The 18626-nt window shown below is 39.1% G+C and overlaps 1 protein-coding gene across 2 annotated transcripts; it reads right to left on the bottom strand.

The window, feature by feature from the left end:
• Positions 1–1288: 1288 nt before the first annotated feature.
• Positions 1289–18585, bottom strand: LOC117296383 (probable E3 ubiquitin-protein ligase HECTD2). 2 transcript variants are annotated; one of them, XM_033779270.1, is made up of 20 exons: positions 18526–18585; positions 17314–17495; positions 16788–16904; positions 15472–15680; positions 14937–15000; positions 14270–14800; positions 13343–13586; positions 12742–12843; positions 11924–12097; positions 11236–11432; positions 10603–10746; positions 9305–9533; positions 8982–9059; positions 7370–7570; positions 6030–6147; positions 4666–4901; positions 4345–4425; positions 3416–3633; positions 2198–2294; positions 1289–1677 (listed from the first exon to the last, which is right to left on the bottom strand). In XM_033779270.1, exons 2-20 carry the CDS (start codon positions 17484–17486, stop codon positions 1492–1494), a joined length of 3399 nt encoding a protein of 1132 aa, XP_033635161.1. In that variant the 5' UTR covers positions 17487–17495; positions 18526–18585; the 3' UTR covers positions 1289–1491. The 2 variants fall into 2 exon arrangements, with proteins under 2 accessions (XP_033635161.1, XP_033635160.1); XM_033779269.1 differs by having other exon boundaries at positions 18470–18581.
• Positions 18586–18626: the final 41 nt, after the last annotated feature.

The following is an 18626-nucleotide window of genomic DNA, read 5'->3' as shown; positions in this document are numbered from 1 at the left end:
CATAGCTGTAGCCGCTGTCACTTCAGCAGCCAACAGCCATAGCTGTAGCCGCTGCCACTTTAGCAGCCAACAGCCATAGCTGTAGCCACTGTCACTTCAGCAGCCAACAGCCATAGCTGCTGTCACTTCAGCAGCCAACAGCCATAGCTGTAGCCGCTGCCACTTTAGCAGCCAACAGCCATAGCTGTAGCCACTGTCACTTCAGCAGCCAACAGCCATAGCTGCTGTCACTTCAGCAGCCAACAGCCATAGCTGTAGCCGCTCTGATGTTTAAATTTTCAAGAAACTCAAACGTGTGCAATACTTAAAATGCATTCTATGGGATTTGAACATCACACAAAAATACCAATAATAAATACTGATTAACTGTGATATCATTTCTGTGCTATTCACATTTGTTTAATTCAGAAAAATAGTGCAATAAAGTGTCACATTTAATTTATAATGCAACAAGTCACTAAGAAAGAGCAATAAATACTATTAATTTAATCAATTTAATTTAATCAATTACATCACACAATTTAAGTACTTTTTAGGAGAGAATTTGTACAGTTCTTTTGTTCTTAAAAAAATTATTCATTAAATTTCAAAAACTAGTTTCAAATACTGTATTCCCCAAAAGTTCATATACTTTATTGCAGTTTTGTTTTGTCCTGGTCCAAACATAAGGTATTTATTTTGGGCATCTAGAGTCAACAGATTTCATAAAATTCGGCAAGGTTAGGTTATCCAAGGTTTAACATAGCTTAACCCTTTTCATTTTCCCACGAATAGATTCTGTCTTATTATTCATCGGCAGCATGCATTGTAGGATTTGAAACTTTGCTTGGTGGAAATACAATAGAAAGGTTTGCGGTAACACCATGTAATGACTGTCTCTAATGAGTTGTGGGTGGTTCTGAATTTGACAAAATGAGGGACTGCCAACATTAAAGCAAGATATCTCAGTTGGTGGAGCACTTATCCGTTTCCGATGTCTTTAAGCTCTGTACGCGTGTTGGATTTTTATGACTGAGACAGTTTTTGGATATGCATTTGTGGGCTTAGTAGTATGCATCTAAACGTGTCCGAAAACACCCGGAAAACACTCCAGCTGGTCATAATCAACAGTTTAAACACCCCCACGTGACGCCCTCTCCACCAATAGGAATAGCGAAACTGTTTGAGGTAATTATAAATAGATGTTAAATTTGCACAGGGGATAGAGAATATTCATTTTGGTTTTACCCATATAAACCGATGTGTGTTAGCACTGTATACTCTTTCCCTGAGTTCTGTGAAAAAATTGCAGGCATATTACTCAGGTGGGATTCCAACCCACGACCTTTGCAATTCTAGAGCAGTTTCATACCAACTAGACCATCTTTTATTTTCCTTAACCGTCTCTTTTATCCTACTCTATTACATTCCAAAAATTGCACTGATACCTTTTCACTCCCTTCCTTTCTTTCCTTTAACAAGTCCTATCCACAACAAACCAGACACACACAGTCATGTCAATCCAAATCCTTTACTGTTCTCAATGGCAACAAGTAACTTCTGTTTCAGTACCTCCTGACTGTTGTAAGCTGGCAGCAGTAGACGATTGAAGCAAGTCATGGCAGTAGGGAGACGATCCGACTCGGGTCCATTACGCTGGATAACTATAGGCAGCTTGGACAAACCCTTCAAGGGGACCTGTGACAAGACACAAACAATGTGAACATTTATCGCAGAAACCTTGCCTTTGAAAAGATACTCTTTAAAGACACTGGACACCTTTGGTAATTGTAAAACACCAGTCTTCTCACTTGGTGTATCTCAACATATGCATAACATAACAAACCTGTGAAAATTTGAGCTCAATTGGTCGTCAAGGTTGCGAGATAACAATGAAAGAAAAAACACCCTTGTCACAAGAAGTTGTGTGCTTTCAGATGCTTGATGTCGAGACCTCAAAATCTAATTCTGAGGTCTCGAAATCAAATTCATGGAAAAATACTTTATTCTTGAAAACTACGTTACTTAAGAGGGAGACGTTTCTCACAATGTTTTATACTATCAACAGCTCTCCATAATTCTCTACCAAATTTTGAGTAATTACCAATAGTGTCCACTGCCTTAAAGACAATATTTAGGCACTAGACATCAAATTTCATTACAAATATATATACATTCAAAATGCAATTTCAAGGAAATACAAATTTATTTAACTTACTTTGTCACTTCCTGTGATAAAGTGGAGAAGTTTTCTCTTCTTTTTTATGCTTAGTGAATGCACTATTGTCCAGAATGCTATGATGGTGGAATGCGTCCTACAAAAGATCATACCAAATTCAGCAACTTCAAAAAAAAAATTCACTAACTGTTACAAAAATTCATGAAAATGTTAAATCTTTGAAATGGTCAATACGTGTAGCTCCATGAAAATGATAATAGGTGTTATGTTTAAACCAAGTTTCCTTAGGTCCTTGTTACACTATTACTACCACTGTTGATTTTAATAAAGGGAATAAAAGGGTAGCGACGAGTTCTTAAACGGCCGTTAAAAACCGGCAGGGTCGTTGCTGTGTGATAAAGGCCCGAGCCGAAGGCGAGGTCTTTTATCGCACGGCAACGACCCTGCAAGGTTTTAACTGGACATTTAAGAACGAGTCACTACTCTTTTATCCCATTCATAAATGCCCTTTTGTTAAAAAACGTTAAACAAAATACAATTATAGACACTTTGATTGGGCCTTAAGCATTCCTGAAACCGTCTCAACTCCTTTGGAATATGCAGCACCGGTAGCCAGCTTGCTGTACAGATTGCTTTTCATTAACATAAACAACCCCTACCCTAGCAGTAACCTATTTATTCCCTGGTGACGAGACGCAGTTATGGCTTAGTGCCTTGCCACAAAAAACAGGTATTATGAATAGGATTCAAATCCATACTCTGGTAACTCAGTGAATCAGAACTTGAGCCCAAAGTACTAGGCAACTTGCCCACGACACTCTTCAATTTTAATCTAGCAAAACGTTCTCCAGCTGTTACTAACAAACATGAACAGAGTATACTGACTTACACTGGATCCTCTGGAACCCCTACAAATAAGCCCACTTATCTCTTACCTCTTTAGTTTCCTGACGATGACTAGAGCAAGCTAGTCGAAACGTTGAGACCAACTCAAGAACTGACTCCACAGTAGTACAGTTAATTACGATCCTATCAGCTAAAGAAGTAGTCCCAGCCTATTTCTATACCATCCGCACAGGTAATAGTTAATAAACTGGACAGTTTTTTTAGAACTGAGTAGATTAATCGGGTGTTCACCCGAATAATCTACTCCGCGGTAGTAGAATTAAGCAATTCTCTAAGAACAAGCTCTACGTGGCAAGTAGATACACACATGGTGTTACCGCAAACCAAATATATAATGAACAGAGTAACTACCTTGTGTAGCCGTCCTCATAGGTAGCCGAAGCTTCCAACGCTTCAAAGTCTAGCTCCGGACTCCCACAAACTAGCATCTCAGTCTCAGCTGCTTGAAAGAGACGTAGTGCCGACCCTCCACATACTGTTTGAAAGCCATGTGCAAAGGCCTCAAACTGAGCAGCCACGCTGTCCACCAACACATGCTGAACATACAACCTCACAAACTCCTCTCGATTCTGCAAAAAATAAACAGGTGGAATCAATCAACTACATTGCCTTTTATTTTTAGTTATAGAGGGATATTCAAAATAAAACTCTCTACAAATCCAGCAAACTCCTACCAAGTGATCACAGACATTGGTTTTAGATCTGTATTAGCTATGACTGTGTTTGCCTGATGTTGACATAAACATAGCTTCAAAATGGCTGACAGAACTTCAACAAGCTTTGGCTTCAATAGACATGAGATTTGTAATATATCCCCACTCGTGATCACATGAGGACTCCATCTATTGGAAAATTAGTACATTAGTACATCACAAAATTGAAAGTGGCATTTCCCTTCCTCTTTACAGGCACTGGACTCTATTGGTAATCACTCAAAATAATTATTAGCATACCAACTTACTTGGTAGCTAGCAATGGAGAGCTGTTGATAGTATAAAACATTGTGGGAGACAGCTCCCTCTGAAGTTATGAAGTTTTTGAGAAAGAGGTAATTTCTCACTCAAATAATAAAATACTTCACTTGAAGTCTTTTATTCCGATCTGAAAGCACACAAAGTTGTGCTGCATTCATTATTCTTTTGCAACATTGATGACCAATTGAGCTAAAATTTTCACAGGTTTGTTATTTTATTTATATGTTGGGATACACCAAGTGAGAACACTGGTCTTTGACAATTACCAAACGTGTCCAGTGCCTTAAATCAGTGATCTTTTATTACCTGATTAGTGACTGCAATCTGAGAACCATCTGGTAGTAAATCAACGGTTACTACCTCATCCCCAAGTGAAGTGAATGAAATCTGAAAGAAGGCAAATAGTACACATGAATTAATCAGACCGGGATTCGAACCCACACTCTGCTGAACAGAAACACCAGAGCTTGAGTTTGGTGTTCTTATCCACTCGGCCACGACACCCCTATCCCACAGCCATTTATCATGAAGTTAGGTACCCATGTCGCCTTGAAGGTTGCGCAGAAGGTTCATTCCACATACCTTTTCTTTACCCAAGCACCCCAAGTAGCCACCAATCCATCATACCTGAAAGGTCTGGCAGAAGGTGTTTTCCACATCTCCTTCGTACTCCAGGAGTTCCTTTAAACCATTCCCCAGTGATGGCTGCACCTCTAGGAGGTCCTGTAGATCCATCTTTTCCTGGTGGAGCTTCTTGTAGATTGCCGTTGGAAAGTGTGCATCCAGAATGATGCCATTATAGATGGCCAGTCCTAAGAGAGACCCAACCAGCTCAAACTCATCTCTCGATTCTAACGAAGCACCTAGGGTAACAGACAAATTCCAGGCAAACGTTAAAATAGACTCCTTGCATATGATGTCACAAGCACTAAAAAGTACCCTCATTGAGGTCAATGAAGACCTATCATTAGCTGGGAAGTGTACGCGGCATGAACACTATTCCATTGTTTGACCTTAGCAATGAGGCTATAACAATAATCAGGCATGCAACTGCAACTTCACCAAAAAAGAGGAAATTACAAAATTTCAATGATTTTGTACAGTATTTTTAAATTTTGAATGGTAAAGCTGAAAATAAAAAGAGAGGAAATTAGCTGATCCGAGGAAAAGTTGCATGCCTGAATAATCAGATAAAAAGCATAACATAATTAAATTATTATAAGTATTCACCTTGCAGACATCCAAACACTAATTTTTTTTTTACTGATATTGTAATTACTTAGCTACATGATTTCTAAAGACTTGCCCTTTAACTGTCAAAAATGCACAGAGCGGCCGCAAACGGCCGTAATATTTTAGCAACTTATGCTCAAACAATGGGGTAAAAGGAAAGGTTTGGGACCGAATTGACATTTTCCAATGTTTCCCATTTAAACATAGAATCAACAACTTAAAAAAATATGTGTTTCTGTTTCTTATTAATTTTCCTGACATTTTACCTGAAAATAGCGGTGCCAAAAAAGCAACAAGATAAGCAATGTCTGGGCGTATGGAGATGATTTTACAGAAATGAATGGTCTTTAAAGGCAGTGGACACTATTGGGTATTGTCAAAGACCAGTCTTCTCACTTGGTGTATCTCAACATATGCATAAAATAACAAACCTGTGAACATTTGAGCTCAATTGGTCATCGAAGTTGCGAGATAATAATGAAAGAAAAAACACCCTTGTCACACTAAGTTGCGTGCTTTCAGATGCTTGATTTCGAGACCTCAAATTCTAAACTTGAGGTCTCGGAATCAAATTAGTGGAAAATTACTTCTTTCTCAAAAACTACGTTACTTCAGAGGGAGCCGTTTCTCAAAATATTTTATACCACCAACAGCTCTCCATTACTCTTTACCAAGTAAGGTTTTATGCTAATAATTATTTTGAGTAATTACCAATAGTGTCCACTGCCTTTAAAGGTTGTAATACATAACAGACTCACCATTGATCCAGAGTGTTCTTGACTCTTCTACAAATGTGAACATTGCGTATTTAGGATCAAACACGGCTTCTGTGATGAGCTGGAAAAACTCTTTTTGAAGACCACCCATGTCTAAACCCTGAAACGTGACAGGAAAGTTGGAATTTCAAATGTTTAAAGGAACATTACAGAATTGGTTTTTTCTTACAAAACAGTTGCTGGCAGTGTAAGCACTTTATGTAATCCACCATATACATAAACTGACAAACCTGTAGAAGTTTGAGATCGATCGGCCATCTGGGTCACGAGAGAATAGTGAAAAAACAATTACAAATGTTGCATTGCATCGATGCCAAAATAAAAATGAATAAAACGCTCACTGAGCGATAAACTCCAAACGCGAAGTTAGATCATTTATTTCTCATCAAATATGACATTTCAGACAGAAATATTTCATGGGAAGTTTTCTACTATCATCATCATTAGACCGTGTAAGTGTTATATAAATCTGTGATATTCACGATTTTTGTTTCTTACCAAATCTGTAATGTTCCTTTAAACAAAGGAAACTTATGCGTACAAATTAAGACAAATATTTGTACCAATGAATCAAAACTTAACTGCACCATTAAAGCAAACTAGGTTTTAAATTATGTAATTATAAACCATTATTATTTTGCTGAACACATTAAATCATACAGTAATCATATGTACCACTATGAAAAGTGACTGAAAGATACTTTATTTTTGAGAGTTTTATTTCAAAATTTACCTCATGATTCAAACACAAATTCTCTAATATATTTAAAATTATTTGTCTTAAAAAAATTCCTCACTTACAAGACAGAAATGGTTGCTTCTGTTGCTACTAATGGCATTTTTAGGCTGAGGATTATTTCAATTAAATTCACGAATGGTGAAATAAATTGTTTTATTGATTTGTTGAAGCCCAAGGTTTGAACAGCAAAAACAAAATAATTGAACTACTTCATACAACAAATAATTGCCATAATTTTACAGCTACTGAAAGAGACAAAAGAGAGAAAAACAAATCAAATATCAAATTGAACAGCAATGTGAGAACACCTGTAAACAATACGGATTTTTCTAAACAAGTGACCAATGTTCATTCGCTGGGTCTTAATAAGCTTTTTGGCCCCTTATTAAACAAACAATTTGCTTTCAACATCAGAGGGCTGAGGAATTTCAAGCTAATTAAAAAAACACAAAAAGCTGGGGGTTTCCAGCATGGCAAATAGAATAAGCAGGGGGGGGGGGTTCCAATATGGCAAATAGAATAGAATATCTACAACAGCGCCAGCTTGTTATAAAGAAGAATAAAACGGACTGCATGACTGTACCTGTTCACCACCGCCAACATACTTAATCTTCAGGGGCTTCTTAAGGTCTCGACGTTTTAATCTCATCTGGGCCAGGGTGTCTCTGATCAAGGAGTCTCTCCTGACCTCAAGGACCAGGAACGGACACATTGCGGCCTTGATGGAGTCTTTAAGAGCTTCCTTGTTGGAGTTATGGAGGTACTTCTGCGCCTGGTATACCCTCTGAAATAGATTCAATGTTTGCAAATTCCTAAGATATTAATTTTGGTTTCACCCATACAAATCGATGTGTGTTTACACCGTATACTCTTTACTTTCCCGAGCTCTGTCAAAAAATCACAGGCATATTACTCGGGTGGGATTTGAACCGATGCAAACTTCTTTCTATTCCCAAGATATGTTCCAGCAGAGTGTGGATTAAAGTCCGAGTTATGGCACTTTTTGAGCAATACTTTACCATAATTGATTTGTTCTTTGGATAAGACGTTAATCTACAGGTCTCACGTGCTAGGATTTGTAGTACAAGTTAAAGAACCCAGCCGTTGATTTCAACAAAACTCTAATCTTCGGACTTAGGACGAGTTCAGTTCTGTATCCGAAGACGTTAGGACGCATCAAACCCATCCTAAGTTAGGACGGGTTACTCGTCCTAACTCGAGATAGGATTAGTACTAGGATAGGATTAGTTTCATGAAATCAACTGCAGAGCACTTATCATGGAAGAGTAGCGTTTTACCCAGGTGTTTCTGGGTCACATAGCAAGCACCTTTGTTTACAGGTTTCCTTGGGCCTATGAGCTACTATACAGTAATTAAGTTTACGTATGAGGCATCCTTAGTTTCTTTACCAGAAATATAATAATAAAACACTATATAATAGATGTTAAATACTAATTATTATAAATACTAATTATTATTACAAAGTTTGTATGCTCAGAAAATGTATACTTGTTTTTTTTTATATAATTGCATTTGATATGAAGTCTACTGATTGAAAATGTTTGTCATATAAAAAGAAGAAGGAATTAGTCATTGTAAACTGCTTCTCAACCAAAATGACACATGGTATAATTTAGAAAGTGTCAGTGACTTGACTTTTTGACCCTAGCAGAGTCTTTTTGAAAGGATATAAGTTTTTATATAACACCCAAGCAGATCCTTGCCATTTGATTGGAGGATTGTCCGCTGAGTCACTCGCCGTGCTTTTTCGTTCCATCCGAAAAGTACCATTGCACGCTGGCACGCTGCCAGCGTGCAATGGTACTTTTCGGATGGAACGAAAAAGCTGAGTAAAAACATCACTGCGTGCGCGTGTCTTTGGTAACGCAGCAGGTGTTACTGCAAGAAGGCATAGTAAAATTACTAGCATTCGGCTTCTACAGTTGAAATTGTTTGTTTTGAAAGTTGTTTCTTTCAATCAAAATGACAAAGTTCTACTTGGATGTTATATAAAACAAATAATGAATGTTTTTCATTCGTGCAATGGTGCGAATATGTTCATTCGTTGAAAGCTGGAATGTTCCATTCAACTCGGCTCCGCCTCGTTGAATAGAACATTCCATCTTTCAACTCATGAACATATTTGCACCATTGCACTCATAAACATTCATTATGTGTATAATAATTCCACTTACAGCTTGATGTAAGATGGCCGCCTGGTATTCTCTTCTCATCTGCATGACGGCATCAAGGTGTAAGATTCGTACTTTGGACTTAAAATACAAAATTAAAACAAAAATTTAACATATATTTCAGGTCTGACATCTTCAACCCCTTGTAAACCACTACAAGTTGCTATGTAAAGGAACTGGTCTTAATCTTAAAAAAATTGTATCTTCACAACATCTTGCTGGAAAATACCTTATGTTGAAGCGCCTTGAATGACACCAAGTGAACAATATCAGCACCACATTAATTGTTTAGTGCAAAAAGTCTACTCATAATAAAATACACTCACTGCTGGGTCCAGAAGAAAAGGAAAGTCCAGCATGGATTCCATATCCATGGATTGTCTGTCACTGTTTGAGATCTTCCTACATGTCGGCTCATCACTTAATCCACTGCCGCTACTCATGCTACTTAATCCACTGTCGGTGGTTGCACTGCGACTCACTTCAGCTGCTGCTTGCTGCCGGAGCTGTGCTCGCTGTGTCCATCTACCAAACTCCACCATGTAGTCCATGTTACTGTACATAATCAATCAAACACTCATTTTCAAAATTTCAGGCCTTTTCCTGAATAAGCTTTTTGTGTGTTAGATATTGTCTGGTACAATGACGTGCTTGATCACATTACCACTTACATTTGAATTCTTCAGACTATTGATACTGTTGCTATATGTCACATGATTAGGGGCAAGCTTTTGCTTAGTTAGTAAGAGACAGTGAACACCCATACACAATTCTGAATGGATGTGTATGGCACAATGGCACCATGGTTTGCTCATCCTGGAGGTTGCTATACAAAAGCCAAACCATTTGACATAGCAACTGTCTCTGTAGTCTGAGGAAGTCAAATGTAAGAAGTACATTGTGACTAAAGCAGATCATTGTACCAGACATTATTCAAATCCAACTCACAAATGGCCTACAGCTATGACTGATGCTAAGGCTGTTGCTAAGGATGACTATACTTCATCGCATAATGATGCGGAAATCTTGCCAAAGTCGTAGCTGTCAATTTGGAGACAGCACAAGGCTGAAAATCCATGTGTGTACACTGGGAGTTCGGTATAGTGCCACAGACTCACAGAGAAAGGAAAACGGATGACAAGTCCTGCACAAAATGGTCTGAAACTAAGACCAAATTTTAGCAGGCATGTTGAAATGATGGCGTGTCCACCTTTAGGTAACCCCTGAAATTATGGATTGCAATAAGCTTCCGAGAACATTCATTCAGTCGATGATGGCCCTCCAAACATGTTGGTCCTCCATTTCTGCGAACAGTCTCCACAATATTTGAGAAGTAGATCAAAGGGAAGACACTCTGGTCAAAATCACAGGGTTTTTTTCTCACCAGGGGGGCATAAAAAAAGTCTGACTTCAGATTAAAAAAAAAAAAAAAAATTCTTTTGAGTACAAGGTTTGACCATAAGGCCATAAAAAAAAGTTCTTTTGAGTACAAGGTTTGACTATAAGGCCATTTTTATATGAACTTTGCTGGTTTTCCTGAGGGCAAAAACATTGGAAATAAGATTAAACTAGGACGAATGTCATGCGAGCTAAGGAAAGTGATTGTATACTAGTAAAGATTTACCTTGACAGTTCATTGCTGTAGTAATCCTTCATAGAGGCAAGTTCTACTTTCTTGTGTTCCACATTGCCAGCAGCTTCCGCCATGTTGCTGGCCTCATGAAGGATTGATAACACCTTCGCAATGCCAATTATATTCTCATGAACACTGCAGATTGGGAGGGGGAAAAGGGAGCAAGTGGTTCGCGAGGAAAAAAATTCAAAAGTGTAATTTTTTGTTATACATTATCCGCTATGAAGCAGAGGGTACTCCCAAATGTTCCCATATTTTATAACATTCTTTTCCTCCTGTACTCGAGTTACCCCCTAAAATCCTCTAAAGAATTCCTGTTGGTTATAGTCAAAGACCAGTATTCTCACTAGGTGTATCCCAACACATGCATAAAATAACAAACCTGTGCAAATTTGGACTCAATTGGTCATCCAAGTTGCAAGAGAATACTGAAAGAAGAAACGCCCTTGTTGCATAACTGTGTGCTTTCAGATGCATAATAAAAGGTTTCAGGCCTGAAGTCTTTAATGTTCCCAAGGACCTTAACAGAATGACACGTTACCCTCACCAAAACCCCCTCAACTCCAATTCCTCAACCCCACAACAGTACAACAATAGTACACTAGTACACAAAACTGTTATTACCTTTGATTGGGTCGTAGTACAGAACCCAGGTAATTCTTAAACAATTGCAGAAGACGCTGAAAATGCTTTTTGTCGTAGGTGGACAGTGCCCCCACCAGAGCAAGACGCGTTGAAGTTGGCAATCGGCAAATTACGTGGCAGAATATCCGCAGGAGTTCGGAAGTCTCCAGCAGTGGGTTTTCTAAAAGAATTAATATCTGATGTGGAACAAACAAAATGGTACACATTTGAATCTCATCCGAGCTTGTCAAGATCATTGACTAAGACACTCAAACAAAACTGCTGTCTGACAGCTCAATAAAAATAACTTTACCAAAATAAAGTTACCGGCCAAAATAGCATTCCACACGTAGCATTTGCAATTGGTATCATGCTTATTTTTGCCTAGCAGAAAATCTCTAAGGAGTGTTTGCTGCTTAGGCAGCTCTATGAATTCGGACCCAGATGTGTTGTGTTTTGCATTGAAATCAGTCAAGGAACATTTCTAAAAGCAAACAAATTTCCACAGAGTGTATGTGCTAGAAAGGTCTGTGTGTGCCACAATCTCTTCGACCCTTAGAAAAAATCATGTGTACATCGCATAAAAAATCCAACTTGTTTGTCAACAAACTTTATGTGCAAATCCTGCCTACTTTTGGTGGAGACCAGCACCACGTATATGATTGTCATCATTCTTGCAAAAACTTACTTCATTGATCTCGTCTGCTTGTATGGATGTTGTATCTAAAGACATCAGTAAGATCTCTAATGCATTAGTCATAGTAGACAGAAAGACATCAAGTGGTTTTAATGTCCATATTAACGCATACGCTTGTCTGACTGCTGGCAGGTCGATAGGACTGTCTGGTTTTCCATCATCAACCTTTGTGACAAAAATAAACACAATTGAAAATTACAATCAACAAAATATTATTGTTTGGTTTTACCCATACACCGATATGTACAAAGCAATGCCTATTCAGTACTTTCCCGATTCTTGTGAAAACATTTCCCAGGTCTTTATCTCGGGTGGGATTCAAACCCATGACCTTTGCTACACTAGGGCAGATGTCCTACCATTAGACCTGGGCCCAATTTCATGGCTCTGCTTACGCGCAAGCGCCGAATTTCTGCGCTAGCCTTGTAAGCGTAGAATGCCTAGTAACGTTGAGTACGCACGCGCAGAAGCCAAAATTTGCCGCTAACCCGTGAAATACGCTTGCTGTAAGCACAGAATTCCCTGCTTCCGTAAGCGCCGATTCTGTGCTTACGGTAAGCAGAGCCATGAAATTGGGCCCAGGCCTCTAGCTACAGGACAATAATAATGTGAATATTGTGTCTAATACAGTAACTCAACAATCTTGCTCTTTGTTAGGCAAACCAACAACGCACAATGGAAATATCAAAAGTGTTTTCAACAATATTTATGGAGGATTCCACGCTTCTACCACTTGACTTCATATCATTGTAAAAGGGGAAAACTAAATTGACATCTAAGAAAAGAACTCATACTCATTCTAAACTCACCTTGAAGCTAGCATTGAGTGCCTCTGATGAAGTGAATACTGTTCTGATGGTGTTGATTAAAAACGAGGGATCTCCAGAGTTCTTGTACGTTTCAATTGCTCCCTATAAACACAAGCATAGATTCAGTGGTGTTGAGAATGTTTGAAGTCAAACTTGATACATCTAATGGTGGTCGTCAGTGAGATAGAATGGGTCTCAATAGGCAAAGCATTGTTGGCTCCCATTGCACTCCAGCTGGGGTTAACAACATTAAAGCTGGTTCATACTTCCTGCGAATGCCAATGCGATACAAATTTTGCTGTCACAAATTTGCAATGAATAACTCTTTTTAGGTGACTTGTGCTCAACTCCTGCGAAACATAAGCTGCGAAAAAACAGCCTTGTGATGTAAAAGTTCATTTAGCATTTGCAGGAAGTATGAACCAGGATCTAGCAGTGGGGAGCAGGGCAGCGGGAGAGCCCTGAACGGGGAGGGTATGTTTATATTCACATGGCCCAAGCCTTTTGGCCGGGTTGAAGTTTCTGGACTGCTCACGCTTGGGGATATTCCACAATGAAATGGTCTATGGTTTATTAGTTTGACTTATTGACTGATGTGTACCTGAAGCATTGATAGAGTCAAGTGAGTCAACGAGAACTCCCCAACCCCATCCCAAGACATCTCTAAGGAAACTGTCCTCTCAAACTCTCTAATATCTTCCGTTTCATCAAGGGCCTCTTGAGAGGAAAGGAGCCGTGCGGGAGAACTTGTCATTGATGGGTAGGATTCGGGTGGACCACTCCCGAAACTGATAGCGGAGGAAACACTCAGGTTACCATAGCTACCCACAGGTGTGCTACTCGACCTGAAAAAGTTTGCATTAAATAAACAAATTTAGTAAGTGTAAGAATTTGAAGTCATCTGATAGCGCCCTTATTTGATTTAACAAGGTCAGGTCATGTTTAATCACTTCTACCTGTGTTGATATCAACATTTAAACACGGCCACATGATCTCCTCTCGACCAATCAGAATAGTGTCCCAGGTATTTATGAACAATGAGTAATAAATGTGTATTCTGTTTGCAGTATACACCATGTGTATATCCACTTTGCTGTGTAGATATTGTCCTTTGAGAACTTGTCTTGCTATTTTGCTACCGCCGCGGAGTAGATTTTAGAATTAGGGAGAGTACTTAGTTCTGGAAAGAACTGTCCTGCTTTCTAATTACTGCCTGGGGGAAGGTAGGAAATCAGCAGGGACTACCACTTTTGCTTAGTGGATCGAGAGGACTTCTCGTTATCAACTCGTTATCAACTCCACTGCCATGGAGTGAGTTCTTATATTATCTTCACTGCCACAAAGTGAGTCCTTAATTGGTCTCAACGTTTCGCCTAGCCAGCTCTAGTCATCGTCAGGAGACTGAAGAGTGTGAGACATGTCTATTTATAGGAATTCAGAGGTTTCACTGTAGAGTCAGTCATTGCTCTGATTGGTTTTTCATCTAGTTAATGTGTAAGTCACAGGGCGCTGTTAAAAACCGACGTACCTGTGATGATTAATCAAGAGTTCATCCGAGCTAAAGTCGTCTGACCAAAGATGTGTGGCATCAGACTCTCCACAGTAAGCAAGGTTTGGGGCACTGTTTTGATGTGACAACTGTGTTAACTTCTTCCCAAACATCCTCTGCTGTTGGGAATAACTCTCAGTCTGTCCTCGGGTGCTTTGTTGTCCTTCATACTCATCTTTATGGGTAAACTTTGGACTGCTATTTGGCGTAAATTTGCTTCTCATTGGACTCGATGATCCTCTCTTACCAGCACCACTCGGAGGTTTATTAAAACACATATCGATGACTGCGTCACCTCTCTTGCTTGGTGGGACTACAGTTGACGTTGGATTTTTTGTGGGGAATTTCTTTTTGGAGTCGACCCACTTTGACTGGGTGGCAAAGAGCGACTTGAATGGAGTAGAGGAGAAGAGGGCATGAAGGAAAGGCTTTGAATTTCCGTTGGGTGGTTTGAAAACTTCCTGTGGCAGGGGACGATCGACGAATCTATCGGGTCTACATAAGGGAAGTCTGCAAGAGTGATATAACAATAACAATCATATAGGAATAACAATCATATTCATAATCAATACTTTGGGTAGAGATTTTGTAGTGAATAATAAAAAGCTACACTCTACATTACAATGTATCAAATAACAATACATACTTGTGGCTTGATGCCATTTGAATACTGAAAATGGCAGCTTTATCCCGAATATCTTTCTTGCTGTCTGAAACAAAAAAGAAACAAAGAATATGTTCTAGAGTTACTCTTTTCGTGATCAACAAAGAGCAAGTTCAATCATGGACCATAGTCAACCACAATTCGACCAATTAACATGGAACGCACGTTACTCAATGCTGGACTGTGTGAGGGGGTAACCCGTTTCAGCCCCAGGAGTAGGTAGCAACGTGCCTCTGGTGGCAGTTGATTTGGGTTGATAGCCCAAATCAGTTAAGTGTAGCCCTCACCTTGAAGTGACCATCCAGCCTTGTGATTCAATCAATCAATCAATCAATCAATATAACATTTATTTCCACATTCTCAATAGGCTATTTTATTGACTAAACATGTTTGAGGGAAAAAATAAAAGACCACATTATATGCGTGACTTAAATTGAAAAATTGACGAAACATCTGCACCCAAAGTTGCTCTAAGAGTTTGAAAGAACCTTACAAAAATTCTTTGGATTTGATGTACCTTTACATGAACGGCAAAACTTGTTCTGGCAGTCCTCGTTTCCACATCCTTCAGTCAGCTGATAGTAACACTGTTTGACCAGCTGAACATAGAGGTGTTTGGCCGTTGAGCCAAAGGTGTTAGGAGTATCATAGCTTCGTAGAGGTAGTGCTTTCTTGATGGACAAGTTACTGTCTGATAATGCTGCTAGGTTACTGGCACTCAGGTTCCTATTAATATAAAACCATTTTTTCAAATATCATATCTGATAATCCTAAGACTGATACACTGAGGCATACTGACCAACTATTTTTTGCTGATTCATGATCAAAATGCTTTGAACAATCATTTTTAAACAGATGCTTGAGCAGAATGTTTTTAACGGAAATGGTATTTTAACTTGTTTATAATGCACTTGTTCACCATTTTAATGTAATTTTGATAGAGTACACTTCTGAAATTTTTGTAATTATTGATTATAAAACCAGGCCCCAACCTAAAAGTTTTGAAAAACTAAAAACACTTCTGCCGTTGACGCCGCGCGTCAAAGGACAATGCTTTGATGTCATTTGTGGGAGTTTGCTTCGTTATACCTCCACGCTTTACAAATTGGAGCTCCCAACTATGATGTTTTGAGAGTGATTACGTAACAGAGCTTTTGCTATTCTCTCAGAAAAGCGGTGGATAAGGGTATTTGAAATGATTGTTTTTTACGCAACTAAAATCTATTTATAATCATATGACTCGATTTCCTTATTCATTGAAAACATTTTAAATAAAATTCAGCAAAGTTCACGACTTGACATTTTGGTTCAAGCAGGTCTTTAAGTCTTGCTTGTCAATAAGTAACATTGTTGTAGCACAAGTTTTGAGATCCTTCCTCATATTACATATTGCATACTGTCCTCCTAAAATTGAAAATGAAATGAGAATGTTTTCCTTCTTATTGGACTGGTTGTCTGCAAACTGCCTTGTGTACAGAGCCCTTGCAGAATAGCAACTCTTTTTGTTGCAAAAAAAAAAACATAAACATTTTATCTCAAAACATGTTATGTATTTTTCTCTCTTTCCTGGGCACTAAAACGGTAGAAAAAACGGGACATTATCTAACAAGCTGATAATTTGCAATCTGCCCTTATATGCCTGATGGAAGCTGACAGTTTGCTTTGGAAGTGAAAGCCAAGCATGTGTGTTCAGTTTTTAAAATGTAGGTCTACTGTCATCGAGCTTTTAAATGCTCAATTAAGATAGAAGCAAAAGGACCTTTGGAAAGATAGTTGAGTTTGGTGGGAGAAAAAAAGAGGAATTAAAGAGGCCTTTCGTAACAGTAGATTTACCGTTTAATGTCAGACAAGCGGATAATGCTGTTGGATCTGGACTGTTCTGCTGGTATGAGATTATCCACTGAATTACCGCCGCTGCTTGGAAGTTTGGGGTGACTCGTAGATATTTGCCTGTATAAACAAGAATGCAATGGAAGATTATAATTTATAAATACACATAAAAACGATTTGGAAAGTATCTGCTTAAAGGCACTGGACAAATTTGGTAATTGTCAAAGACCAGTATTTGCAATTGGTGTATTACAACATAAATGCATAAAATAAGAAATCTTTAAAATTTTTGACTCAATTGGTCATGGAAGTTGCAAGAAAACAATGTATGAAAAAACACCCTTTTGCACAAATTTGTCTGCTTCCAGATGCCTTAGAAATGCTTCAGGCCTGAAATTTTCTCAGATTCATTTCGTGTATTTTATTGAGAAATTACTTCTTTCTCAAAACCACGTTATCGCACAATGTTTTTTACTTATCTATCAACAGCTCCATATCGAGCACCATGCCTACTCTTAGGTAGGATTACCTGTTCAATCTGAGTCGTCTCAACTCTGTTTGGTTCGGAGCATACGGCAAGGACGCCCTCTTCCCATGAAAGTCTGGCACATCAGGGGAAAGAATATGTCGCGAACTTGAAGCGTTGCTCATTTTGATCTTTTGAATTTCAGAGCTCCTGCAGTGTGTGGCGCATACCTGCATCAATGCTGTCTATAAAAGAAAAAGAAAAAACCCCAAATTATAACAATTCTGCTTTTTCTCATTTTAATAACAATGTTTGAGCCGTCCATTATTGTTCAGCGTCAACTCAACGATTGCACAAGCACAACAACTCCATGATTACACTTCACAGGAGTACTAGAGTACTCTAAATTAGAGTCTAATAGTTACTCCTATATTTTTAGTATTTGAGGTTCGTTCCACTATCGTCTCCACGAACATAGCAGAATGTAACTCATGATACTTCTAGGACTAGGGGTACTCGATACTCAAGTCAGGACAATTCAACCACTTGATTCAACAAGAAAAAGGCTGAAGTTTAATAAATCTGGCAACCTGCACAATCGGCCGATCGCGCCATACCATTCCTGCACAATTGGCCGATCGCGCAAAACCATTCCTGCACAATCGGCCGATCGCGCCGAGCCATTCCCGCACGATCGGTTGATCGCGCATGTTCGTCGCCGAATGTTGCGCGATCGACCGATTGTTGCGCAATCGACCGTTTGCTGCGCGACCGCGCAAAACCATTCCTGCACAATCGGCCGATCGCGCCGAGCCATTCCCGCACGATCGGTTGATCGCGCATGTTCGTCGCCGAATGTTGCGCGATCGACCGATTGTTGCGCAATCGACCGTTTGCTGCGCGACCGCGCAAAACCATTCCTGCACAATCGGCCGATCGCGCCGAGCCATTCCCGCACGATCGGTTGATCGCGCATGTTCGTCGCCGAATGTTGCGCGATCGACCGATTGTTGCGCAATCGACCGTTTGCTGCGCGACCATAAGATATTTCAATAGCGCAGCGCGATCGGTTGATCGCGCAGATTGACCGATAGCGCCCAACATAAACATTCGTAATAATAAATTACATTCGTAATAATAACAAACATTCGTAATAATAAATGTTTTTAATAATTTATCACAGATCGTGAGTCTATAATGATCTATGAAAGTTACATACCTGTCTAAAGGTACATCACGAATCTGTCTCTTTTATAAAGTATGACAAAAACTCACGCAAAACAGCAAAAATAGGTGATGAAACTACGTGAGCATTTTTAACTTGACGTAAAACACAGCATGATCGAAAACATTCTTTTATTCTCAATCAGGCTGGT

Source organism: Asterias rubens, chromosome 11 (assembly GCF_902459465.1).
Source record: "Asterias rubens chromosome 11, eAstRub1.3, whole genome shotgun sequence".
Classification (NCBI taxonomy): Eukaryota; Metazoa; Echinodermata; class Asteroidea; order Forcipulatida; family Asteriidae; genus Asterias; species Asterias rubens.
The sequence above is the reverse complement of the archived record's forward strand: the minus strand, read 5'-3'. Positions and strand labels throughout refer to the sequence as shown.

Excerpts from the sequence above, each read along its gene's own strand:
- LOC117296383 (XM_033779270.1), bottom strand. The coding sequence starts at position 17,486 with ATGCAGGTATGCGCCACACACTGCAGGAGCTCTGAAATTCAAAAGATC. Across the intron at positions 15,001-15,471 it reads GTTTTGCCGTTCATGTAAAG|ACAGCAAGAAAGATATTCGG; the intron begins GTACATCAAATC and ends TTTTTGTTTCAG. Across the intron at positions 14,801-14,936 it reads CAAATGGCATCAAGCCACAA|ACTTCCCTTATGTAGACCCG; the intron begins GTATGTATTGTT and ends TCACTCTTGCAG.